At 44.4% G+C, this 25111-nt stretch overlaps 4 protein-coding genes across 6 annotated transcripts; 1 reads left to right on the top strand and 3 right to left on the bottom strand.

Annotated features, from left to right (window-relative positions):
* Positions 1 to 213: 213 nt before the first annotated feature.
* Positions 214 to 9903, bottom strand: LOC128730245 (cationic amino acid transporter 3). The gene is made up of 4 exons (XM_053823281.1): positions 9800 to 9903; positions 2163 to 2542; positions 1076 to 2101; positions 214 to 980 (listed from the first exon to the last, which is right to left on the bottom strand). The coding sequence occupies exons 2-4, from the start codon at positions 2533 to 2535 to the stop codon at positions 511 to 513; spliced, it is 1869 nt and encodes a 622-aa protein (XP_053679256.1). The 5' UTR covers positions 2536 to 2542; positions 9800 to 9903; the 3' UTR covers positions 214 to 510.
* Positions 9904 to 14696: 4793 nt separating this feature from the next.
* Positions 14697 to 16034, bottom strand: LOC128720192 (general transcription factor IIH subunit 2). The gene is made up of 2 exons (XM_053813844.1): positions 15976 to 16034; positions 14697 to 15897 (listed from the first exon to the last, which is right to left on the bottom strand). The coding sequence occupies exons 1-2, from the start codon at positions 16032 to 16034 to the stop codon at positions 14697 to 14699; spliced, it is 1260 nt and encodes a 419-aa protein (XP_053669819.1).
* A 252-nt stretch (positions 16035 to 16286) lies between these two features.
* LOC128731460 (ER membrane protein complex subunit 4) lies at positions 16287 to 17141 on the top strand. 2 transcript variants are annotated; one of them, XM_053824583.1, is made up of 2 exons: positions 16287 to 16393; positions 16499 to 17141. In XM_053824583.1, exons 1-2 carry the CDS (start codon positions 16338 to 16340, stop codon positions 16959 to 16961), a joined length of 519 nt encoding a protein of 172 aa, XP_053680558.1. In that variant the 5' UTR covers positions 16287 to 16337; the 3' UTR covers positions 16962 to 17141. The 2 variants fall into 2 exon arrangements, with proteins under 2 accessions (XP_053680558.1, XP_053680559.1); XM_053824584.1 differs by having other exon boundaries at positions 16338 to 16393; positions 16508 to 17141.
* A 746-nt stretch (positions 17142 to 17887) lies between these two features.
* LOC128720693 (ADP-ribosylation factor 1) lies at positions 17888 to 25019 on the bottom strand. 2 transcript variants are annotated; one of them, XM_053814383.1, is made up of 6 exons: positions 24930 to 25019; positions 21259 to 21599; positions 21014 to 21194; positions 20837 to 20946; positions 20623 to 20748; positions 17888 to 20396 (listed from the first exon to the last, which is right to left on the bottom strand). In XM_053814383.1, the coding sequence occupies exons 3-6, from the start codon at positions 21159 to 21161 to the stop codon at positions 20232 to 20234; spliced, it is 549 nt and encodes a 182-aa protein (XP_053670358.1). In that variant the 5' UTR covers positions 21162 to 21194; positions 21259 to 21599; positions 24930 to 25019; the 3' UTR covers positions 17888 to 20231. The 2 variants fall into 2 exon arrangements, with proteins under 2 accessions (XP_053670358.1, XP_053670357.1); XM_053814382.1 differs by lacking the exon at positions 24930 to 25019 and adding an exon at positions 23735 to 23922.
* Between the last annotated feature and the right edge of the window lie 92 nt (positions 25020 to 25111).

Genomic DNA, 25111 nt, shown 5'->3' with positions numbered 1-25111 from the left:
ACAAACACAATACGCAAACAGCAAACGTTTAAGGTAGATTAGAACAGTAGCAGAGGAGTTCGGATGCGTTCGAGGGCACTAATCCTGGAACATGGTTGCAAAATATACACTGGGCCAAGCAACCAAGGTCCTTCTCAGAGTCTTCATACGGAGGGACGCATATGGTCGTGAAATGAGTAATGTGAACCATGCAACCGTCGTTTGTGTGTTTTTTGTTTCTATTTTAAAAATCTTACATCACTAGTATGCAATAATTATCACAATGACTGTATGTGCCGACCAACGACGCGTTGGGTCAGTGACGCACTAGATCGCGTGCAGCTTCCTCCTCTTTCACGTTCGCGTTTTGTACTTAGCTTAAAAGGACCGCACGATTCAAATTCCGAGGCGGATCGGGTTCTTGTGGGTTGTAATACTGACTCCTGCTCCCGAAGGCATCCGTTCTCATCCTCGGCGTTCGGGAAAAGGAGCACGGCAGAAAGGAAGCCGGCCATTGGCTGGGAAGCGATCCTACGTCGATTCGTTCGCGATCGTATACATAGGAGCACCATTGGGATGCTTCTGATCAACCACACCATCAGAGGCTCCATCATAACCGGTGTTGTCAATTCCGTTCGCTTTCGATTCAGCCAGCTCGCTTTTCGTCAGCAACCGAGCGCCCTCTACCGAGTGACGGATGCCATACGAGAAGTAGATAAAGAACCCAACGGCTAGCCATACGCTAAACCGGATCCAGGTGCCGGAGTCAAGCTGGAACATGAGGTACAGGTTGAAGAACACGCTGATCAGTGGCAACAGCGGAACCAGCGGGACCTTGAACGTCAACTTGATGTTGTCCGTCGGCTGCAGGAAAATGATGCCGAAAAGCAGGACGAGTACGGCCACAAGTACTGCCAACCCAGCGATAACGCCAGGGTAGTCCGTGTTGATGTAGTCCTCAGCCGGAACCAGAATACCGCAAGCACCGCACACAAACACCGCTGAGAGAGAGAAAGAGAGAAGATGTGCATCCCACCGATAAGAAGTTACAGGTTGAAAAGTACGAAGCGAGACCACAATCAAGATAGGAACTTACCAAAGATGCACACGCTGACCTTGACCACTGCCGATGACAGTAGGGTAGGTGACTTAAGACGTTCACTGTTAAACAGCTGCCGCAACACCTGTGGCACGGTAACGCTAAATTCGGAACTGCTCAGCATTTCCTCGGTCTGGTATCGCAACACTAGCACACTAACAGCCACGATTGTGTACGCAAGCAGCGTCCCGATCGACATCATGTCGATCAACTGTTGCAGATTGAACAAAGCCGCCATGATGGCCGCCAACAGCCCCGACAGCAGTGTTGCCAGCACAGGCGTCTGCGTTTTTGGGTGCACCGTTTGCAGTTTCTTGTAGATGATACCATCCGAGGACATGGCGTACAGAACACGAGGTAACGGGAACATTGCACCGAGCAGGCTGGTACATAGCGCGAAGATCGCTCCAATCGACACGATCCACTTGATCGCGTACCATTCGATCGACTCAAACAGATGCGGGAAAGGTGCTTCCGGGTCCTGCAGGTAGTACGGGAGTGCCATCGTCAGCACGGTTGAGATGCCAAAGTACGCAAGGAAGATGATGATAAGCGAGATAACGATCGCGAGTGGGATGTTGCGCTCAGGGTTCTTCGCCTCTTCACCGGTCGTTGCGATGCAATCGAACCCAACGAACCCGTAGAAACACTTGGCCGCCCCAGCCATGATTCCAGCGAACCCAAACGGTGCGAATCCACCCGCGCCGCCATTGTATTCCTCCGGGATGTCCTTCGGGTCGATGGTCCAGTTATCCGGGTCACAGTTGATGCCACCCGCCACCAGAACGACACCGATCACGATCAGATTGACGCCGGTGAAGACGTTGTTCATGAGCGTGGATTCCTTCACACCGTACGCCAGTAACCCGGCCAGGATCATCACGACGATGAACGAGAAAAAGTCCGGATAATCTGACAGGAAGTCGACATCGATCGGCATGGCGTCTCGCATCGCTTTGCTGATTTTGTTGTCAGCCAGGGAGTCGATGTAACCGCTCATTCCACGTGCCACACTAGCCGTACCTGTGGACCAAACCCGGAACCGTCATCAACCCGTTTGGAGCAAGGATATCGACGTACTTACCGATCACGTACTCCAGGATCAAGTTCCAGCCGATCGTGAATGCGGTAAACTCGCCGATACTGACATAGCTGTAGACGTAAGCAGAACCAGCTTTGGGTACGCGAGCCGCAAACTCAGCGTAGCAAAGGGCTGCAATGGCGGATGCGATCGCGGCCACGAGAAACGAAACAACCACAGCCGGTCCGGCCTGTTCCCGTGCAACCGCACCAGCGAGGACATACACACCAAGCCCTAGCGTGCTGCCAACACCGAGCCCGGTCAGATCGAGCAGTGTCAGGACGCGGGCCAGCTTCGACTCGGAGCCATCGTCTTCGTTCTGTTTCTTCCGTGTCAGGGCCGTCCAGAACCGGCGCATGGAGCCTTCTGCTCGCATGGTACTGCTGCTGGTGGAGGGATACAAATAGATTAGAAGGGGTGGATCTGGGCGTAAACGCGGAAAACTTGATCGTAACGGTTGGTGGCGTTTTATTGTGGCCACCAAGCCACCGTCCGTTAACCGCCCGAGCTTAATTTGCACATCAACCGGCTGGAGATGGTGAGCGTACTCTTGGGGCTTTGTTGTGGGTTTAGTTTTGCTCGGTTCGGTAACTTCCCGCCCTGTTTTGGGCGAGTCACTTTCACCCACACGGCTGAGTGGCGTGAATTCATTGCATTCAAATTTCCCAAACACCCGGGGGTCGACGACACGACACGTGGAGACGAGCTTTCCAAAATGCACGTGCAGCTGTGGAAAATGAATCGCCAAATCGGATGGCCGCGGTTTTCCAGACCACCCAGATTGGGAGCTGAATGTGCCCAAGTGCAAGGCCAACTGTGGCGCTTTATGTCAGTCAGTTTGCATCGCCACACCATTATTTGCATGTCAATGCATCAAAGTGAGCGTGGAAACGAACTCGTTTGACCGGAATCTGTCGCAAACACGACTGGTCGAGGTGTGCTGGACCTCTCGCAGGTGGATTTCGACCATGAAATCTGCTGGTGACCACGCTCGATTGCTCGATACTGGTCGCCAACGATCTCCGCGAGCCCTAGCGAAGGGTGACGCTGACTCCGTTCCGGGTGAAGTTCTCTCCATTGTGACATTTCGCGACCGATCGACCAAATCCCTATTAGACATGGTTGGCGAACGCTCTGCAGCAGTTCCCATTGATCGACGCGTGTGTCCCAACGGTGCTTGCTTGGCGAATCAATTAACACCTCAACCAAAGCGTGCCGCCTGCGGGTCTTGCATGACGATTGCGTATAATACTTTACGCAAACAAATCAATGGAGGGCTTGTGATGTACAATCGCACGATAAATAGAGCAATATTTTAAGTGATTTGCATCCTCTGTTGCTACAGCTCTACACGTATCATTTCCCTTAAAATGAGGCACTCCAAAATGTGGTGGAAACTACTCAAAAATGAAAAACTAATCACTCAAATACGCGAGCATATAATGAAAGATCATAAATCATGATGATATAGGGAAAAGTTTGGAAAAATTTAATTAATCAAAAATTAAATGTGCGCCTGTTAATTACGCCATTGAAATGCTCACCGTCGATGCGCGACGAAATGATTTCATGCGCACAAACCGAGCAAAAAGGCAGCTATCTCGGGAGCTAATCTTGCCACATTCCCAGGTGGTGGTGTACTTTTGCAATGGCTTTCACTTATTTTGTGTCACCATCAGCCGAGGTCCAAAGCTGAACGAGAAATCGTGCCGAAGGTATCTTGTTTGGGAGAACACGCGCTTAGATGAAGCAACAGCGCTGAGGTGGGACATTTGTTCAATGAATGTGCCTTCCGAGATGGGGACAAAGTGATCACTTTATCGTAACAGCTTTGATGAAGTAATTAAATTGTTACGCAACTCCACACACTCGAGCATGGTACGTGCAGGACATCACGCTGTTTTCGTGTCATCTCTAATATATCCTGACGTTAGGTACAATGTCCTCCGTTGAAATCAGCGGCAGTGGATCACCACGGGGGCCATGTTGCCGACGTGATGATGTATGGTGCAATATGATCCCACTCGTGGCTCTTTGAGAATGCTTCGAAGGCAAAACTCGTTACAAGGACGGTCAGCGAACTGACTGCATCGGCCATGCACCCGATCGTACTCTGATTAATACAGCCAGCCAACAAACGGGCTTTGAGCTTTACTTTCGATCTGACGGGTTCCCGAGGATTTCCCGTGGCCTTTGAGACACCCAGACCCCCAGACGAGACACCCGACGCCACCCATTACGCTAGTCAGACAAGCTGCACTCTATCAGCTTTGTTTTGCTCGCCTCATTCGCCTTTCGTACGTTGCCTTGATACTGTGCCAGTGTGTCAGGCGTGGTGTACATGATGATAACTTCGCCTTCTGTCAGTGTCTTGTTTGGTCGCCTACGCCACCGGTGTGGGGACGGATGCACCGAGCAGCAGAAGGTTAACGACCACACAGTGAAAGCCACCAACTTGACGGCCTCCTCCTCAACGCCAACGATCATCATTGCCGGAAGTCGTCGAAGGTCCAAAACTACACGCGTCCGGTAACTCTTGGAACTGATTGGAGAGGTTTCCGACCGCTCAGAATACGTAAACGACATCATCAATTCTGCAATCGCGGAAGTCATCCAACCACGTCCACCCCTGGCGAATTTATGGACGAAGAAATTCACGCAACAACGGTGTGGAGTTTCTGAAAGTTCGCTAAAGCCATCTCATTTCCCAAAAGGGCAAATGACCTCAAATGGTAGAGCTATGCGTTTGTCAAAGTATTGTTTGACGCCCACCCCCAATGGTGCAAGCCATGTACTGCAAAAACAATATAGCCATTACCTTCCACGAGGTTCCTAATCGCGCGCTCCGATAGCGGATTGGGATATGATGGCCGAGCAAAAAAAAAACGAGGGGCGCATCCATCAACGCACTATCGCGCCCAATTACAACCCCATTGACACCGACAGCTCAATTAACGGGAAGTAGTACGTCTTCCCAACTGGGGGCAAAGGCTCACCCTCCGTTATCGCTAGTACACCGCACATTATCGGCTGATAAGCGTGCGGTTTCGGAATGCCTCGCGACATCGCGTCTTGCGTGCTTTATTGTTCCTAAATCACCTGGATTTAGTGCGATTTCGCTGTATTGACGGGGGTACGTCAATGAAGGGCTCAATTAAACACTCCCCCTACACGATGAAGGGTTTTCTGGTAGGTCGAGAGCTTGCCACGCTCTAGCAAAGTATTATATATGGGCATTATTCATGAAACCTGCACTACCGCTCGATTAGCGGCTTAGCAAGCCTCAACAACCGGAGTTGCCGTTCGATCGTGGAAAGTCGCTCCCAGGTGGACGTCCATTAATGGATCAACCAGACGGGGAACTGGATTACGACCTGTGGACAAGCTCGGCGTGCATTCTTGGGCTAGCGATCTTATTGTCCGCTGAAGTGGGAGATGTAGAAAACAAAAGTCTAAACGTGTCTAAACGCTGTTGCGGTGAGCTACGCGGTATGCAACCGTTGCTCGAGAAAGTCAGCTAGTGAACGAACGAGAGAGCATGGCAAGAAATGATCTTATAGGGCAGCTATGTGTTGCTCGACAGATTAATCATTTCATAACCTTAGACATCAGCTGGGTACGCGTGCACGGTGACTTCCCATTCAGCTTCCATTCCACTGATGACCGTGTGGGTCGGTGCGAGCATCAGAGGGCTTGTTTGAATATGCAGATTTCTCAACTCAACTCGCATATGCAAACACCGCTCCCGGTGTGGGGATACATTTAATTGTGAACTTCGTTGGCCAGTGGGCACATGACTGGTTGGGATCGTGTGTCAGAATCACGTCCTTCCAGCACTCCGAAGGTCAGCGTGGCCGCTTTATCGCACCAAAATCATATCATTCGCTTCTGGTACTTCTGGTTCATCCTGCTTCTTCAAAGTGGCTGAGGAAGCGCACGGTTTCGGCACAGAGTCAAGCATATTGTGCGTTCTTCCTCCGGTGATGGATTGATCTGTAATCAAGTCCGAACGCCTCGCGTGATAAGCGACTGAGAAAGTTACCTATTGACTGGTTGGATGGGCGAGTAATTGTGGAGCCGCGTCATCCAGGTGACATTCTCGCCGTTGAATACCTCCGGTGGTATCTCGCATGCGCCACCTGAAGCTCGTGACTCGAGTGTTGCTGATAAGCGCATTGTTGGGCGGCAGTTTACCGGTGGCGTAGGTTCCTTCAACCAACGCCAGCACGCGTAAGTGGGTTAATTACCCGCGGGTTGAGGCATACACGAACTGGATAACCCCTCGAGTTCGACAGAGGGAACCAATGTCCCACTCAAAACACCAAACCGGAGGTCGATTTGTGTTGGCTTTAGGAGGTAAATATTTATCGTTCCTTTTTTCGAATCGAAACCGAACCGCTCGGATCGGAGCTTGGTACAAGCTGGTTCAGTGGCGTCAATTGCACGTTCGACAGCCAGCACAAGCGCTAGCTTACCTTCGCGTATTGACAGACAATTATCTTCCCTTCATTCCTTCTCTCGCCCTGACCATCCATTCTTCCGGTCCGTGGAACAGGGGATGGAGGAGAGACTTCATCACTCATCAACGTATAGTGTGAGGTTAAGGTTGGCGCAGCAGATAAAACGAAAGCAAAATTACATCTTCACCGTTTATTGCATGCTTTTTATACGACCCAGCAATTTCCCACACACACACACGTTTCAGCATCGTTTCTCATAAGCGATAGTGGTGCGATCGTGCGAACCTACGTGTTGAATTTTCAAGGTGCTGTATTTCATCACGATCGAGAGTAGATGATATTGAACTATCTAAAAAACTACATTGCAAGTTAATCAGATGTGGGCGAGAACATTTGAAACTGTATTGAAATCGTCCTAATTCAAGCAAACAAAACATCCAAACGAGTTTCATCCTCTGCTGTGATCTTTGGAGGTCAGTAGAAGAAAAAAAAGAACGCCTCCAAAAGAGATGTATGCCTCGGATGGTAGGAGAATAAATGTCCAGAAACACACACGACTAACAGAGCAAAAAAAATCCCCTCGTCCATTTATCTATTCACAAGGCCCATCGCCAAGATCGGCATGCTAATTCGTTCAACGATCCTTGGCACTAAACTGGCAACCGGTTTTTGCGAATACTCAACAACCCTAGCTGCTAAGGGACATCCCCCGTTCAGCGGATGGACCACACTTAAGTTAGGGAGGGTTTTTTTTTTCGACATTTACGACTTCCAATCGGCCGTGCGGAAGAAAGTGCGCTTGAAAGGAATTGAAGAAGTAATTATTGCAAAAAAAAACCCCTAACGAAGGGGACAGTTTCCAATCAGCGTATGAAACGTTGTTTATGGTCCCTCGCGGTATTCCAGCTGACTGTTTAGCAACGTGCTGAAGTGTTGCACATTCAGGAGTGCTTGAGCAATAAATTACTCAAACATTATGTCGGTGCTTCGACAAAATCGTTAAAAGAATTATCGGTAGGGTTTTTGTTCGCATCAGAAATCAACAAGTGTGAAGCGTTGGTGGAATTTGTGCTTTAAACCGCCTTTCCAAAACACAAAATCGTACCCTTGAGGCAACCAAAATACGTCCGTCAGGAGAGTAGTTCAATTTGATAGCTGTTGTTTTGTTAAATGTTCCATCATCATCCGTACCACGCAGGAACGCCTTCACATTTCCGTTCCAAACATCCAACCGTACTCCAAAACGACCGAAAGCTCCGCTGAAGGTCGCAAAAAGCCCATTTGCGCCGATGGAGATCGCCATGATGCAGTATCGTTGTGATGATCGTGATGATGGTGTGATTGCTTTTATTTTATACTCTTTTTTTAAGGTGCTTCACCATTTTGACGAGGTACAAACAGTTTTTCGGTTGTTTTGTTTTGGCAGCTCGATCGAAGGAGGCCAACGTCACAGGGAAACATACGAAAAAAAAATACATTATGCCTCATCGTGATTCTACCGTTTCCATCGAAACAAACTAAAGGTACGCTGGAGAATGGAGGAGTCAAACGCGACCATAAAAATATCACCACCAAACGGTTTGATAGAATGGAAACGACAAGCGACGTCGTTCTGCAATAAAGAGGCCTCGCCAAGCGAGCCGGACGCAGCTGAATTAATAGCAGCTCGACCGTTCTACGCGTTCTCTATATATATATTGCCGTATACATCGGTTGCGTAAAAAAAGACCCACAACACGAATGCCGACAGGCGTGTTTAGATAACGCCATGCCATTTTTTCACCACTTTTCATTACATCCGTTTACGGACGAATGTAGAATACAACGTTTTTTATTTTCGTTTTGATGCCTGCAGCTTGTTCCACAAACCTGTCAAACTTGTTCGAGCCTAAATTTCTCGCCGTGTGTGTTATTTGCAACACTAATCGATGTAAGTTTCGCGTTTTTGTTTTGTTGCACCCTTTAATGAGGGAGCTTCGCATAACGGAGGAATTTTTTTTGACACGAAATCTGTGACCCCAACAATGATCCATCATGTTTCTTGTCAATATTTCTTGGCGGTGAGTTAACCCGATAAATTATTACCATCCCCTGCCACGGCGAATCATCATAATTCGACACATCAGGATGATTTATCAGTGTTTTTGTTTTCGCTCAATTTTACATTCTTAAGGATTTATTTTTTTATACCAGCCTGTTGTATTATTAGGCCTCTAATCAACCATTCGATAACAGTATTAATGGCAGCCAGTCGGTAATACTTATTGAGTGTAATTTTCTCTTGACGTATCGCCCGAGTGCTGATAAATGAATTGCGCTGAGGTGGAACGCACCACTCGACCGTTTAAGAATAGTTAGAAATGCATGAGGGTTCCTCTCAACGGCTCTTGAACTTGAGATTTGATTCATTGTTTTGGGGCCATCGGATGCCCTTGGCGAGGGAAATCCCTCGAAAGAGCCCCATGAAACCAAAAAAGGGTCAGATTTGCGTCCTCACGTACAACACGGCATTCGTGCGGCACAAATCTAACGACCAAACCGACTTGCTGTGTCACGTCAGCTACTATCTAGCTGCCCCGGGTACAACCGGCACTGTAATGAGTATCAATTTTTAACCTTCGGAGAGGCATTACCACCGGCATTAGCAGTCACCAGAGCGGTACCACGTGGAGCCCGCGGATACTTTAAAACACTCCAAAACCACTAACACGCACACACAATACCCGTAAAACTTGATGACTTTGAAGAAACAGTGCACTAGAACTGTTGGCGTCGACGGGGGTATGTGATCCTACAGTTGGCCCTTGTCGCCCTTGAGTTAGAAAACCCTGTACAGGCAGTAGTGTAGCGTTACCTATTCGGATCTAAACACACCTCAAAAATGAAACACAAATTAAACCCCAATTGGATAGATTTTGATATGGATGCTAGGTTAGGTGCAGGTCCGGTGTTTGGCAATAGCTCGGCTATCGAAAAACGAACCGAATTTGCCACAACCGCAAACTGCTTTCACTTTTGCTCAAACCATCGCCTCTCTAGGTTTTAATTTCGGTGGCGCTCTTTTCTTAATGTGCGCCCCACACATGTACTAATGCGGTTTCGATTCCTAATCCAGACGTTTAGCAGGTGCGTCTTTAGCGCAAAAAAACAACATAAAATAACTAATCTACTGACACTCACAGTTGAAGCAAACGGACGTTCGCGTACGAAGAGGGAACAGTAAGGCGACACTAGCAGCGTCTACTAAGCAGCAGCAGTTGACAGATCGCTCGTTCCCGATCAGGCACAATTTCACTCGTTTCGTTTTTGCAAACCGTCCCCGTCGACGGTTCGTGTGGATCTGCGCGGGAGATTTCTAGCGATGCCGCAGGTGAGCGCAGGTGAGATCGACTCCAGCACGCGCCAACACTACACCCTGGGTCGGGCTGCAACCCACGAACGTGTGCCATTGGTGGGGGTTGCGCTTTTGTCAGCGATATGGTGCGGTGGTGCAAGATAAGCGGAGGCCAAGCGGACGGGACCGGTTGCTATTGACGTTTTGCGGACGGCCGCCCAAGAGGGTTAGATTAACCCTTGTGCACCGGATAGCCGGCGTAGACATGATGCCAGTTTATTAGCTCATAGTGTGGTGCGATGATTTATCGCTGCTGCTAGGGATAGCATTCTTCGTTTGGTAGCATCTACGGCATTTCAACGGCAACGTGTCCTGACGGTTAAGGAAGCACACACGAAAGATTTCAATGCCAGCAAGGGTAATGATAGTACACAATTTTCTTTAAAGATGTTATTTGATTCGTCATCTTCAAACGGATTAGAAACTGCTTTACAATTCGTTGCCGTCTTATCTAAGGCATTCAAACGCATGCGGGCCAATATCTTGTAGATAGATTAAATTCCGACCCCACATAACAACCCCCTTCGATTAGGATCTGTCCCGTCTGTGCAGCCTTGAAGTGGCACCAAGGGTCGACCCAGCGTCATAAGAACTTAAGAGCCCGTGGGAAGCCCTAAATACCAGCACGGTAATGTCGGATCATTTACCCCTAGACACGATCATTTGCTGTCTCGGCCACTCGGAATAGAAATGTAGCAAAAACAGACCTGCAATCGGGTTACCATCCTTGTTGAAAGACGTCAGTAGACGGGCCCGGTGTGAAATTAAGTCGTTCGCAATTGTGTTAGTCTAAAGTGTGGTTCGAATAAAGATCGAGTCTTAACGAGCGGGCGAAAAGTTTAGCAACCTCCATGGATGCGAACGATGTGTTTTCGGGTTTAATGTATGGTGGAAAACAAAACGCTGTTATCAGCGATAAGCATCGAAGCGCTATCGGCATTGTTTGAATGAAGCTGATGTGTGGCTTTCTAAAACGGCCTATCATGGCTTAGTCGGTTTGATTGATGCCATTTTGGACGATTATAATGAGATATAAAGGGTGATTGGGTAATCGTTTATCGCCATATCGCAATCGAAGGCGAATGATCTGGTTGTGATAAAACCATTCGATAAGATTCGTTTAGCAGCCGGATCGATACGAATATCTGGTGTAGTAAATTACAATCTTGCCATATAAAAACTGAAACGATTATTGTCCTTAATTGTCTCGTGAAGCGTATGCCAGCAATCAATGGTACGACTCAGCTGTTGTAAATCTGTATAAAACTAATAACAAACCGACCTCTTCAAAACAAATTTACCCCACATAAGTTATGAAAAAAAAAAAATATTACCCGCAAAACCTTTGCTTTCACTGAGCATCAAAAGATAAGGAAATTCAACCCAGAGGCTATTATGAGCGAAATTTTCCTCTCGATGTGATCCAGCTTTAGAGCGGCATCCAAATGGAAAGGCGTTGCTCTGTACAGCTGACAAAAGCGTGATTTTGACCACACCTTTGCCATGGCACCACCGGAATGTCCAAAAAGCAAACAGAATGCAATTAAAGCGTCCACCTTTAGCGCATTACGTTGTGGTTATCATTAGGAAGCCCTGTTATCATGCACCGAAACCGGTTGGAGCATACTTTCGTCTGTAATGAAGGTGAGCTTGCATGAGGGAGGCACATGAGGAGATTTGTAGTGAAACAGGAGTTTTCAGCCTTGTACGAGCTACTGTAAGTTTGAAGGAAAAAATCTTTAGTTTTTCGTGGTAAAGTGATAAACCCGATGACAATGTTTGCAGCATCCAAACTAAATATGTGGTATTTCTAATGTCTTCACAGAATCGAGAATAAAGATATCCAATATTAAACAAATATCTTACTTTCATAAAATCTTTCAATCAAAAACTTTTAAAGCATTTGGCAACTTTAATATTGCATATATTGATTTATTTATTTTTTTTAGTATTTATTTTATATTGATAGCAAAAAAAATCTGAAATAACAGAGACTAGACAAATTGTAACCTAACCTAACCTAACCGTCACCTGGTCCTATGCCTGATTTTATCGATAGTAGGCAATGAGTTTGGGTAATATTGTTAATGGTAAGTAGTAAGCTAGTTAATTTAAAGCAATAATTAGGTTATTTTTAAGTGGTCGTAGTACTGTGTTCTTTTTCCAAAACGAATTATACCTATGTGTAAGAACGTAATACTTGAAACACAAACAATAGCTTGCATTATTCTATTGATTCTGTCGACATTAACTGTTCCGACACTTGCGAAAACCACGAAAACTTGCATAAAAATTCGTTAATTTACGAAATTTCTTCACAAACAAAAGCAGAAACAAACAAGCAGTTGACCAGGACTTTCTTTTCCGTTTGATGCAAAAATTGACTATCTCTAAACTGAAACAATTTCTCATTACTTTCATGAGAAATTTTGTGAAAAACCGAATGTTTTCTCGAGATTTTTCTGATATATCTCAATCGTGAGAGCAGAACAGGAGAGTTAAGATCAACCTTCTTACTTATCACTTTTGCAGAGAAATTTCTTTTAAAAATCGGACGAGGTCGTTTTTCGAGGTTTTCCTTACCATTCACAACAGTTAGCGCGAGACAGGAGAAATAACGGAAACCATTAACATCTGTGGAGAGATTTTGTGGGTATCTAGACGATTTCTCGAGGTTTTTCTGATTTTTCAAGAAAGCCACAGACTAGATTCAAGCTACTTCTCAACTAGTATGTTAAAATATTATATTTAAGGATTAATTTCATGAAAAACCGGACGTTTTCTTGAAGTTTTCCTGATTTTTTACGATCGTCAGCATGGATCGAATTTAAAGAAAGACTGCCTTTCTGCTGGTATGCTAACCTGTAACTTTTGTTGAGAAATATTCGTTAAAAATCGGACGGTTTTTCGAGGATTTTCTGATCTTTGTCGGTCATCAGTAAAGTTCGGATCGATAGAAATGCCTCTCAGCTGGTATGCCCTCCGGTTACATTTTTGGAGAGATATCTTGAAAACCCGAACGTTTTCTCGAGGTTTTTCTAATTTTTCACAATCGTCAGAACAGATGGGTTCGGAAGAAACACTACCTCTCAGCTGGTATGCTCTCCTGTTACTTTCGTGGAGAAATTTCGTGCACAATCGGACGTTTTCTCCAGGTTTTTCTGAAAAAATAATAAAAATAAGAAAAAAATAAATGAATGAAGTGAATAAACTATCATTCTTCAAACTGGACGGCAAACGCAAATTTAGTTAAAAATTAAAGTAACTATAGTGTTTTCAAAAATTCGGCATCGCATCTTCAAGTTACCCTGCGAAAATTTGCGTACGATAAAATAAATTCTAGTTTCTTTTCTAAAAAGTGTCCACGCAAGGGTTATCGTCACCAACAATCATTGCGTGTAACAATAGGAAATAAACGCAGCGCAAAAAAAATATCATCATAGAAACAAGAGAACATGTTGAGCTCGAATTCGAAAAAGTAACAGAAGAGCATGTAAAGCAAAAATGTTACAACGTTTTATTTTTCCATCCGAAGTGATATTGTATCTCTCGGATCGTAAAATCTACCAAACTTCAGAAAAACCTCTCGGTTGCAAGTTTTTTAACGATACTTTCTTCTTTATTTCATGAGCGATCTTTTTATAGTTTTCTCTGACTCTCGGTTCGCAAAATCCATATATTATCTGGTATCCTCCTGCGATCATGTGACCCTGTTACTAAAGACAAAATGTCATGTCTTTTTCGATTTTTGTAGCTGGTCCCAGACCATCTTTCCTTCAAAAATCGAAATTTCAACTCATTTCAGAGTTTGGTTTTTACTCGTTTTTAACGCCAACTGCGGAACGGTGTATCGAACTGTTTATCCAGATTACTTTGTTCTTTTATTCTTGAAGAAGGAAAAATACAACTAATTAAGTAACTGAAGACTTCAACGCTTCAATAATTTCAATTACATTCGATATCATCTACTTTGTTGCATATATGTTGTATAAAATGTACTTATAATACTAAATAAATGATTAAAAATCCATTTAGATTTCGATGGCACTATTGCAGCACTTATTTACAATATTATTTAGTATTAGAGTTGCACCAAATCGCTCAAAAATTCAATCAAAAATGCTCGATCGAAGTGCACTCATACGCAGTTTTTCAGTGATTCTCGTTTTTTTCATTATTTGTATTTAAGAGCGATTTTGTTATATAATAAATTAACTGCATTTTGGACGATGCTTATCGACTATTGGTAATTAAAAACACAAACGATCACATCTCTAATACGTGCCATTAAGAAAAAGATCAATTAAGTTGAGCTCGATAGAACTCAATATCGGATATAATCAATATCGTAATATCGGACTAGTACCTCTCTTTGCCGTAGTGCGATGATCTGTTCACTTAATCTATTGACTTACCTAGTGTACAACTATTAAATTAATTTTTCAAACGTCTGGCAGGTTTCACACGTCGACGGGTTTGATATGTGTGTAAGACCTGCTAAGAGGTAATATTTCTTTCAGTTCGATCCATGCTATGGATGGTGAGAAAGAATATGTTTAACGAAACTCTCTTTTTCTATTGAACAAAAAACCGGGTTAAAAAAATAAAACTCAACAGTACAGAGCGTACTTTACTTCTCTTTAATACATTTACATATGGTTCGGACGTCCACAAGAGTCCTACTTACAGAATAGATAAGCTATGGGATGGGGCTACCGGTTTGCGCGCCTGTAAGTGTTGCGCTGATGCTGGAATCGTGGTGCAACCGACGCAGGAGTGCAGTGTTTCGTGGATAAAGATGTCGCAATCGATACAAAATACCTGCTGACAGGAACCGCACTCGTACACCATTTTATCGCTGCCGCTCGAGAGAGTTTTCTGGCAGGCGTAGCACGTTGTCACCGGTGGATCACGTGAGTCTTGCACTTGTTCGAGTGGAAGTTCCTTGAAGTGTGGCACGGGAAACAAATGATGGTAGCTACGGGCGAGATGCGGAGCCGAAGCGAGAGTTAACCCGCACGCAAGACATTCCACCGGCAATTCGCAGTATTTACTGTAACATTGAGGACAGTGGTAACCGCCCGATGTTAGCTTGGCCGGTTCATCTGCACTATCGATGTGGCACATGCACATCGTTAACGGTGGATCCTTGCCCGATTCCGTCTTCCCGTGCGGGAAGCCCATTTTGATCAGAGAAAATTCTTGCTGATTTCCGGCCTGCGGCGGGTCAATGTGCTGTAACAGTTGGTCCTTGTAGTGCGCATCATCCAGCACCGCGCCGTATGTCCCGCCCGTTTCCGTGCACAGGAACTTACAAATGCGAATCTCTGCCGACAGTGATACCACGGAACACCGAATGCCTTCGGCTTTGAGCGTTTCGACCGTAACGTGGACATCTGTGGGATCGCATGTAGTGAGACTGCCCATAATAACCAGCACCTCGCGACTGGCGTGAGAAGGAACCATACGCAACGTTTTGAGTGCCAGCTCCAGACCGTTCTGTAACGAAGGCTCCCCAGTCAACTGAACGCCATTGTTCAGAGCATGGACTGCCTTCACGTGCTTACGAGCGGTACCACCAAGTTCTGAAATTTTCTCAGCTCGCTTCGCCTTCATGGCAATAACGCCCAGCTGAGAAATGGGATTTTGGTCGAAAAACTCCTCGATAAATAGCTCAAGCAGCTTTAGCGAACAGATGAATCGTGTTGGTTTGAGATCCGGTACCGTCATCGCTTCGGAACAATCCAGCAACACGTAGAGATGGCGCATCATTCCGAGCTTGCTGAAGCCACGTTTCATCGCTTGCCGTTTGCGTTTCGCTTTCTGGATGATGTCACTAACCGATCCTTCGATCAATCCATCGTCGTCCTCTTTGATTGCTTCCCTGTTGACATCGAAAAACGAACGGGAAGCAGATATTGAGCATTACAAAGATCACCGGCTTTATAAAGATGCTACGAACCATGTTTTTTCGTATCCGGTTTCCCAGCGGTATTCTTTTGGATCCTCTTCGTCAGCCATAGTTTCGTCTTATGAGTGGAGATATTGGATAAAGTTTATGCTTCTAACGTAACGATTTATACCGCTAACGCGAATATTGGTTTAATTTTCAGTGATTTGATCGCAGCCCCACGAAAAGTTTTGTTTACAACGGATGTTAAATGTCAAACTGACAACTTCCACTCCGAATAAATCACGTCGCATCGAACTGTCAAAGAAAAGTCTATGTTACTAGGCATAAAAACATTTGTAAAGACTAATTTTACGCAAAAAGGTATTTTCTAGCTAAATTTACTAGCCACGTGCATTAGAAGTGAATTAACAATGACGACCAAAGTGGCGGGAAAGAAATTCAAATGGTCGCTGGAGTTCAACAACAAGTACGTGCACAATTTTCTTCCGTGAAACCACATGATGTGCCAAGTATGGCAAATCCGACGAGGCAAAACAAATGCATCTTTTTCCCTTTCGCGTGATGGTTTCAGGTCTCGCAGCAGCGGCTCCGATATAGCCGCACCACCTGGCTATAATCCATCGGCCGACGTGATCAGCAGCAAGGTAGTGAACCAGACCGACCAGAGTCATCTTATCCTGAAGAAATCGTGGGAAATTGCGCTTGGCCCGATCAAACAGTTCCCGATGAACCTGGTCATCATGTACATGTCGGGCAATTCCATCAGTATCTTCCCGATCATGATGGTGGTAATGATGTTCATCCGCCCGGTCAAAATGATGCTGTCGACACATTCCACGTTCAAGGTGATCGAGGGTATCTCGGCCACTGGACAGAAGCTGGTGTTTTTGCTTGGCAACCTCGTCAATATCGGACTAGCGCTGTACAAGTGCCACAGCATGGGTCTGCTTCCAACGCATGCGTCCGATTGGTTGGCATTCGTCGAGCCGCAAGCACGGCTGGAATATTCCGGCGGAGGCGTCTCGTTGCTTTGAGCATAAACAACAACACGAGAACCACCCGGGAGTGCATTTTTATGAACTGTTTGTATTTATTTTTCACTACCATGTAGCGGATGGTGAAGGAGGTAACAATAAAAAGCTGTAATCAATATACAATGATGAATATGTATTTGTTGCAAACATGGATCTCGAACGAAAATTTGTTTATTTCTGTCGCGTTGAATTGCGGAACAGAGCACAGCATCCGGGAGAAACAATTAATCTATAACCATCCTGAGTAACACATGAAGCGGCCCCTCCAGCATGACGCCCACAGTCCTTGCTTTATGGTTTCTTATGCTGGTCAGCGAATTCTTTCGCCTTGTCCCATAGTTTGGCCGGTTCGTCAACTCTGGGCACCTATTTGAGAAATAATACGTAAATTATTGATATACATCAACTATATGATAATTTTATTTTACCTCATAGTTTTGCGAAACGTAAATTCCGGTGTAAACACCGGCACCAAAAGTCAGCTGATGTGGGAAAGAAAATAAAGGTCAATTTTTCGAATCGTAAAAATTTCCTTGTCTGTCGTTCGCTTCAAACATTCGAGCTTTCCAAACTAAAAATAACTTTATAAACTACACCTGTTCTCATCGCAATGTGATTTGCACTAGTGTTACGCAACGCTTGAAGATAGCATTGCGATAATACAGTTGCAATGTACGCTGGTACTAAAAGCTTAATTGCGCTTGCACAAACTTACCAAGAACTTCAGCATGTCTGTTATTCCTAGCGGATCCACTTTGACAGCTTTAATTTATCAGTGCTGGAAAACACACGGAATTTTCCTCTGCTCGCGAACACGACCTACTTCGGTTGTCAAATCGCTGACGACTCGCTACTAACACTAGATGGCGGTAAATGGCAAGTGAGACCACATTTGAAAAATTATTTTTATTCCAGAACGGAAAGTCTCAAGACCTTCATTTAAATAGCTGCTAATGTATGTTTATATTTGCATGTTGTACTGTTTCTTTCGTTGGACGATCGCATGCTTGTTGGGTCACCCTCAAGAGATTCCAATGATCCCACCACATGGCATTTATTTGTTTACCACTTTCATCAATAAGCTCTGCCGTTTCATTTTCTTGTTTATTTATTTCCTTCCTTTTAACTCAGGTTTTTTCTTCCTTCCCCACTTCAACAGTGGTGACCTCGATCTCCCCGATGTGAATGTTCAAATTTCTTTTAATAACTGTGTTGATTTCTCTATGCATGTTCCTTGCCCTTGCTAGAAATAAAAAAAATGTGTGAGCATACTGCTTCTTGCAGAGCGCTAGCATTTTTTTTTTTGCTGCACGACTGAATTATCCTTTCTGCGTTCACGTACGAATAGCTGATGAGAGTAATCATAAGTATTAGGGAACGATGATAATCGTAACATGGTTGTTTCTACAACGTTCCTAGCGTTCTCTTCCTCCGTTTCTTACTTTTTGGATCATAGAAGTGCTGGCAGCAAAAATAGACAAAAAAGCACTGACCTGCCGCAACACAAAATGAATTGAAAAATAAATCCCCTAACGTAGTCATAGCATAGCAGCCCCACGCTAGCCAGTAGCCAATTTCATAAACCAAAACCTGAATATGAGTGAACGTGTTTCATAGAAAACAAGGACGTGTTTGTCCTCTTGCAGGCGAAAAAGATTTCGTTCAATCTGTTTACGCTTTGGCTGCAATGTGTGGTTTGAATTCGTGTAAGGTTTCCCAAATTAGATCACCACTTCTCTTTGCACAGATCCCAAGGATAGTTACTGGAGGGTCGTCTCCATGTGCTTCAATAGGGAATGGTTTTATTATCCTAGGTTGGTTTGGTTGGTTGGTTGCAACGTTCCATTTCCAACGTCTCCACAACCACACACGTTCGCGTTTCGCAAGATTTACTGCGTATTGGCTTCTCTTTATTATTTCTTGCGAGTGTGTCTGCTCTATAGTTTTTTACCTAAACATTGTTTCATTATCGGTAATTATACATATATATTTTTCCACCTTCTGCAAACTGTCGCGGGCCATGTCGCAGGACGTCCTTTGCTATCGGGTTCGAATGCCACAAGCTATCCCGTCCGGGTGTGTGAATGTGTAAGTGTAAGTCTGTAAGTTTTTCTTACGATATACTACGAATGCGCTCGTTTGATGAAATATGTTGCTTCACAAGAGCGCAATTAAGTTTTCCTATTGCAGAACAATTTTGTTGTCCAATAGTTAATTTTTCAGCTTAATATCTGAACAGGGCGTGTAAGAAACAGCAACCGGCCTGGCCAAATTGCACGTCACCCCGTAGAGGGTTAACTTATGTTATCCCCACCTTAAAGCGCTGTGTGCCCATCGAAGGTAAAATCGCAATAGCGTTAGCTGTAGAAGACTGTTCCCTCCTTGCAATGGTTCGCAAGCCACGTGGTCGAAATTTTACGTTAAGAAGCAAAAGTACCAATAGCGTACGTTAATTTAGCGGAAATGTGGTTTGAGTTCTCAAAAAAGATTAATATTTCATTTTGCAATGCAACTGAAAACAATGTAGTGCACGGTAAGAGAGTTTAGTCATCACACGCACTTTTGAGGAGGCTTATATTTCAACTTTTAAACGCCCACTTTCATACTAATTCACTCGCTACGCTCTTTAAACTCCTCAGTGTGTTAGTGTGTATATGCGCTCCCTTATTGTTACATCGCCTGATTAAATAATCAATTTCTGCTTATTTTTCCTTTACCTATCATAACTAAGCTTAGTTTCGTCCGTGTATGTGTGTTCTGTTCGTGTTAAGTTGTTTCCTTGCATGTGGTAGTCTTGGTGTACCGTGTTCTTGCGGCAGCATTCCTTCCATTTTTTTCGTCTAAGCCGGGAAACAACGCGTTCAACTCCTTTTAATTAAATCACGTGTCAAAGATTTTCTCTTCATTTAGGCGTCGCGGAAGCTTGCTTTCAATGTATGTCTTCCGAATCGTGTCTACGTCTCTCAACTAAACACTCCATACTCCATGTTACCATGCCTCCGCGCACAAATAAATCGAAAAGCAACCTCGTCACTCCCACACGCGGATGTTTTTTTTCTTTTCTTCAAACCGTTAGCATCACGATCTTATCTAGCTCTTCCCAGTTCTTCTCTTATATACCGCAACAACCCGACAAAAAAACTCTATGACGACGACGACGCCGACAACAGCAGAGCGGATGTTTTCTTCAATCATATGGATGTTTTCAACTTGTGTTTGTAGTTTAGTGTTGCTGCTGTTAATAGCTATTTTGCTTGCCGACGAACTTACTTAACGGTTTGCATTTTTCAGCTGGTTGGACAGCCAATCGAGCCCTTCATACAGACCATCGCCACTGGTCGCACAGGTGGCCTGAATGTACCAGTTGCGGTTTCGTAGCGAGTGAAGACCTAGCTTATCGGTGATTTCTGCAGCGTTCATTGCGTTTGGTAGATCCTAAAAAGCAAAACAACAAACATCACGATAATGTTAATTTGTATTTGTATTTGTTGAAAAAAAGATGCTAATTGTCATCAAAGGCTTTGTTCGTCCCCTGTCCGTTGTGTGTCAGTGAAAATTGGTCTGACAAACAAAATTTCACACTTTCCACGAGAGTGGACGTTCGCGAAAATACTTTCGCAGCGTTCGAAACTTCAACAAGACGCAGAACTCTAATTCTTACCTGTTTGTTTGCAAATATCAGTAGAACGGCATCTCTGAGCTCATCCTCGGCAAGCATTCGCATCAGTTCCTCTCGTGCCTCCCCGATACGCTCTCTGTCGTTGCTATCGACGACGAAGATGAGTCCCTATAAGCACGAAATCACAATGTAATATTTGCAGAATGTGTGGTAAAACATCTCGCTTCCGTGAGCATTAAAGCAAAGCGATACTTACTTGTGTATTCTGGAAGTAATGCCTCCATAGGGGCCGGATCTTATCCTGGCCGCCGACGTCCCAAACCGTAAAACTAATGTTTTTATACTCTACAGTCTCCACGTTGAAACCTGCGGATCGTTAGAAACCAGGTAAGCTCGGCTGACTTCAACCTTTCAAATAAAAATTATCACTTACCAATTGTAGGAATCGTTGTAACAATTTCACCTAATTTTAATTTATACAGGATCGTGGTTTTACCGGCAGCATCCAATCCGACCATCAGGATTCTCATCTCCTTTTTGCCGAACAATCCTTTGAACAGGTTAGCGAATACGTTCCCCATTTTGTTATTTTGTAGGATATCGTTTTGTTACGCCTTTGCAAGTAAAAAATACACGTTACAGACGGTTCTTTTGCTGTTATCACTGTGTTTAGCTTACTTTCTCACAATAGAGGGATATGATCGCTTCTGCTTAGTTTCTAGAAACCTTCACACGGCCTAAAATATTTAGCCCGTACGTGAAGAGGAATGGAATGCGTCACAGTAAAGCACAAGTGCACAAGTTAACAGCGCCACTAGCCACTAATAAACTTAATCGTTCCTCCCAATGGATGCTCTTCTACGACTTCTTGTAAAATCTTACACACTGCCGGTTGGCGGATAAATGTATTGAAATATTTAGACAATCGTGCAATCTAGTACTCTCCTTCTGCACTTCTTTGCAGCCCAACTATGGGGAATCTTTTGATCTACAATCCCGTTAAGCCAAGAGCAGCTATCCTGGAAAGATAAAAATATACGCCACACGTGTTAAACTGCAACTATATCAGATCTAAATACGACCATTCTAAATACCAGGCCGTTCTTAAATAAATAACAATAACTATATCAGATGCCAGTCAGCACGCGGGTTAAATGACTACTCGCGCAACGATAATGAAACTGAAAAATAACTGGAAGTACGTGTTTTCCAGCATTCAAAACATTATCGATTTCTTCTTCTTTAGTTTCCATCTCTTCTCTACTTCTTCGTTTTGATTGGTCTCTTTATCGAACTTTCCTGATACCTACGGTCGTGGTAAGATAGTAAAATGCAATTTAACACAGTAAAAATTATGCAACCCAAATCAATACAATTGGGAATGGAATCAACTTCAGATCAATATCTGATGGAAACAAAAAAATATTGTATTTATTCTACCAGATCCAATTGTGTCTATAAATATTCGACTGCCACGTGATAGTAACATACTGTTCGCGATGATGAATCATGAATTTGTACCCTGCATGTTTGTCTACCAGCTGGAGATACAATGCACAATCACTAGTGCATTTCACCGGTGTGTCATACACTTCGGTTAAACGAGTCTGCTATTCCTAATCGAGTTTCAGCTGGGTTTAAAATAATCCATTACGATTTTGTAGCAATCGTAGCTGTTTTACGCCAAACACCGTCCGGAAAAACTCCTTAACATAAATCCCTAGAAGCAAACTTCCGTGCTTTCTGTGCCACAGCCACCCTCGTCGATCGGCAAGTTGAAACAAGACGGAGAAAGCACCAGCCAATTGATTTCACCCAACTTATATTCATGACACGAGTGCGCACGGACGCACACACAGCGTCACATGAAAGCATAATCCACATACGATAGACATTTCTCTTAATGGTCCTTCTTTTCTCCACCCAACTGGTCATGTTGTCTCTCTTTCTCCTGGCCACACCGGCCTTTGAATAATCTCATCGTCGGCGCTGATTGACACAGGCGCGCTCATACTCCAGCCGGAGCTGTTTTTCGGGGGGCCTTTGCTTATTCTCTTCTCTCGCGCGAGTAAAGCTAGCTCCTTCTCAGACAGGAAATTTGTTGGTTTTCCTTCCACACCCCTCCCTACTAGCGTCTTCCTTCCGCATTAGCCCACTCATCCCTACATACGGTACACCGCTGTGTGTAGTGGTGCCAACATATTATGCTGCGTGCGATGAGCGGGCGGCTTAGCCAGCATGCACGGGTTATGTAGCGTAGTGGGGAGGGAGTGGTGCTCTTTCATTCGTCTCGGTGATGATTCAGCAACGCCAGCTTCGATGGAAATGTGTTGGAGTGTTAGCATTCAAAGCGGTCCTCATCTTGAATGGCAATATGGTTTATATTTTGATCAAGCAGATGCATGAATACTGCCTGATAACAATATAACCTTAATTAACACGGGATCAAACGTATCAACCGAAGTGAACGCCGACTAATTAGGCTTTTTTGGGTAACCTGTTATCAGACGATGTGTATTTTACACAACATATTAATGCTATTAAAACAGTGTTATTTCGACGATCTTCCACAATAACTTGAAATACACTGTGGACAACGATATAGTCGTATTATTTTCCGTACACTTGTGCATTGGTCCGCCCTGATGTGGCATTGTCTTTTCGTGCTCGGCATTTTTTCGCTCTCTCCCATTCTCTCTCGCTCTCACTTTTCCGTTTTTCCTCTCGCATCATACACTTGAACACGTCAAAGCGCAACGGAAGAATCATCAACCGAACCATTTTCCCAGCCGACTTTTCGGCCATTGCTACAAGCCAGATCATCTTGGTGGAGATGCCTGGCCATTCATTTGTTAAAACAAAAGGTTATTTTTCGCTCAGTTTTTGCTAAAACCGAAACAGGCTCCGCATAGTAACCCACGGCTTCGACACTGTGCACAGCGACGGTGGTAGAAGCACGATTGCGATAAGAAGAAGAAGCAGCACGGCTAGCCCAAGATGGCGACCTCGGGCTACCGCTAGAAAACTCTCGCACGCACATGAGATCAATTTTCTACACCAATCCGCGCGAAACACATAATTACAACCTTCTACCAACAACCAAAGAAGGTTTCACGATATGTTGGACGTTCTTTTAGGCCATTCACTTACGTACTTTCTTCGCAATTCGCGGCCAAACCCCAGCGCTCGCGGTCTCTTGACTGTCCCGTCACTTTTCGCCACACGAATTACTTTCATACAAAAGCTCTCTCTTCTGGAACGGTGACTCGTTCACCCACACACGTACACTCAGCTTTTCGCCCGGTTTTTGACAGATGCTCTCTCTCTCTCTCACTCTTTCCCGTTCTTTCTTGATCTCTTTTCATCGTATTCTCCTGTTCCGCAGTATGTCGATCTTTCGCCAATAATCGCCGATTTGTCGACTTTCAATGCCACGTCGATTGACATGTGGCAAGTTTATAACCGCTATTTAGTTTCGTCCTTAAACGATTTTCCAGACACACGATTAACGATACAATGGCTTATATCCAACCAATACCCTGAGATAGCTATAAATGACCCGAATAAAATTAAATAAGCCTATTTTCCATTTGTACTTTTTCCAAACCATTTGCAAAGATTTGTGCAACGATTTGTTTCTATTGCAAAAGTACACAATGTAATGCCCCAGCGATAATAGGACCTCAACGCGCTGAGTCCACCTAGCCCCGTCTGTTTATTTCTTTTTAAAATAGCCCTCATCACGGTGTACGAATTGATTCTAACGGACTAGCCTAACGGAACCTTTCGCACACTTTTTATTTTACTACATACGAAGCGGTGTAAAACATTTTGATCACGTTCTACAATTGAACCATATTGCACTGGTTCGTCACTTCCCGGGGCGGGGTGATGGCTAATATATACGATTACCCATTGAAAACCTGTATTTCGTGCTTACTCATACCTAATATACTTCCACTCCAGCTTTAGCTAATCGATTCAGGGCCAGCTTTAGTTAATCGATTTAAATTTGTTCAACGACATTCTCACCGCTATATCCTAAATGTTAACACGTTTCCTTCTTTCCAGCAGGGTCTCTCCAGGGTGGCTATAAAAACACTTGCCTACGCTCAAATATATTTTACATGTGCAGCAAACGAAACCTCAGGACACGCTTTATAATGGCTGTTAGTTCAGAAAGCAATACAAAAAACAACGTAACCATTTGTCCCTATCCACGTAGTCAAACGCCACACACGGTTTGTCGTCGTCACAAAGAAATTGGTTTTTAGTTGAAAGATAGCTCAACCCAAGCGGTACCGTAGATCAATCACATGTTAAACGTTTAAGTTACAACCGTTACAAACCGGGATTTATCGCCAACAAGTTTTTGATGAAGCAGACTCCAAATGTTTAAATCTTAATGATTTGGATGTTGTGATTTTGCGGATTTCAACTCCAGCTTTGTAGAATAGCAGGTATGCTCCTGTAGAACGATTTGACAATTGACTACCGCCGAACGGTGCGGTTGACGTACGTATTTTCAAAA

This window comes from Anopheles nili, chromosome 2 (genome assembly GCF_943737925.1).
Source record: "Anopheles nili chromosome 2, idAnoNiliSN_F5_01, whole genome shotgun sequence".
Classification (NCBI taxonomy): domain Eukaryota; kingdom Metazoa; phylum Arthropoda; class Insecta; order Diptera; family Culicidae; genus Anopheles; species Anopheles nili.
The sequence above is the reverse complement of the archived record's forward strand: the minus strand, read 5'-3'. Positions and strand labels throughout refer to the sequence as shown.

Bases quoted from the DNA above. Each gene is read 5' to 3' on its own strand.
- LOC128730245 (XM_053823281.1), bottom strand. From the start codon at position 2,535: ATGCGAGCAGAAGGCTCCATGCGCCGGTTCTGGACGGCCCTGACACGG. The intron at 2,102-2,162 runs GTAAGTACGTCG...TTTGGTCCACAG, and splicing joins GATCCTGGAGTACGTGATCG to GTACGGCTAGTGTGGCACGT. The intron at 981-1,075 runs GTAAGTTCCTAT...TCTCTCTCTCAG, and splicing joins GGTCAGCGTGTGCATCTTTG to CGGTGTTTGTGTGCGGTGCT.
- LOC128720192 (XM_053813844.1), bottom strand. From the start codon at position 16,034: ATGGCTGACGAAGAGGATCCAAAAGAATACCGCTGGGAAACCGGATAC. The intron at 15,898-15,975 runs GTTCGTAGCATC...CGATGTCAACAG, and splicing joins ACCGGATACGAAAAAACATG to GGAAGCAATCAAAGAGGACG.
- LOC128731460 (XM_053824583.1), top strand. From the start codon at position 16,338: ATGACGACCAAAGTGGCGGGAAAGAAATTCAAATGGTCGCTGGAGTTC. The intron at 16,394-16,498 runs GTACGTGCACAA...TGATGGTTTCAG, and splicing joins TCGCTGGAGTTCAACAACAA to GTCTCGCAGCAGCGGCTCCG.
- LOC128720693 (XM_053814383.1), bottom strand. From the start codon at position 21,161: ATGGGGAACGTATTCGCTAACCTGTTCAAAGGATTGTTCGGCAAAAAG. The intron at 20,947-21,013 runs GTAAGTGATAAT...AACGATCCGCAG, and splicing joins TACAACGATTCCTACAATTG to GTTTCAACGTGGAGACTGTA. The intron at 20,749-20,836 runs GTAAGTATCGCT...TCGTGCTTATAG, and splicing joins ATTACTTCCAGAATACACAA to GGACTCATCTTCGTCGTCGA.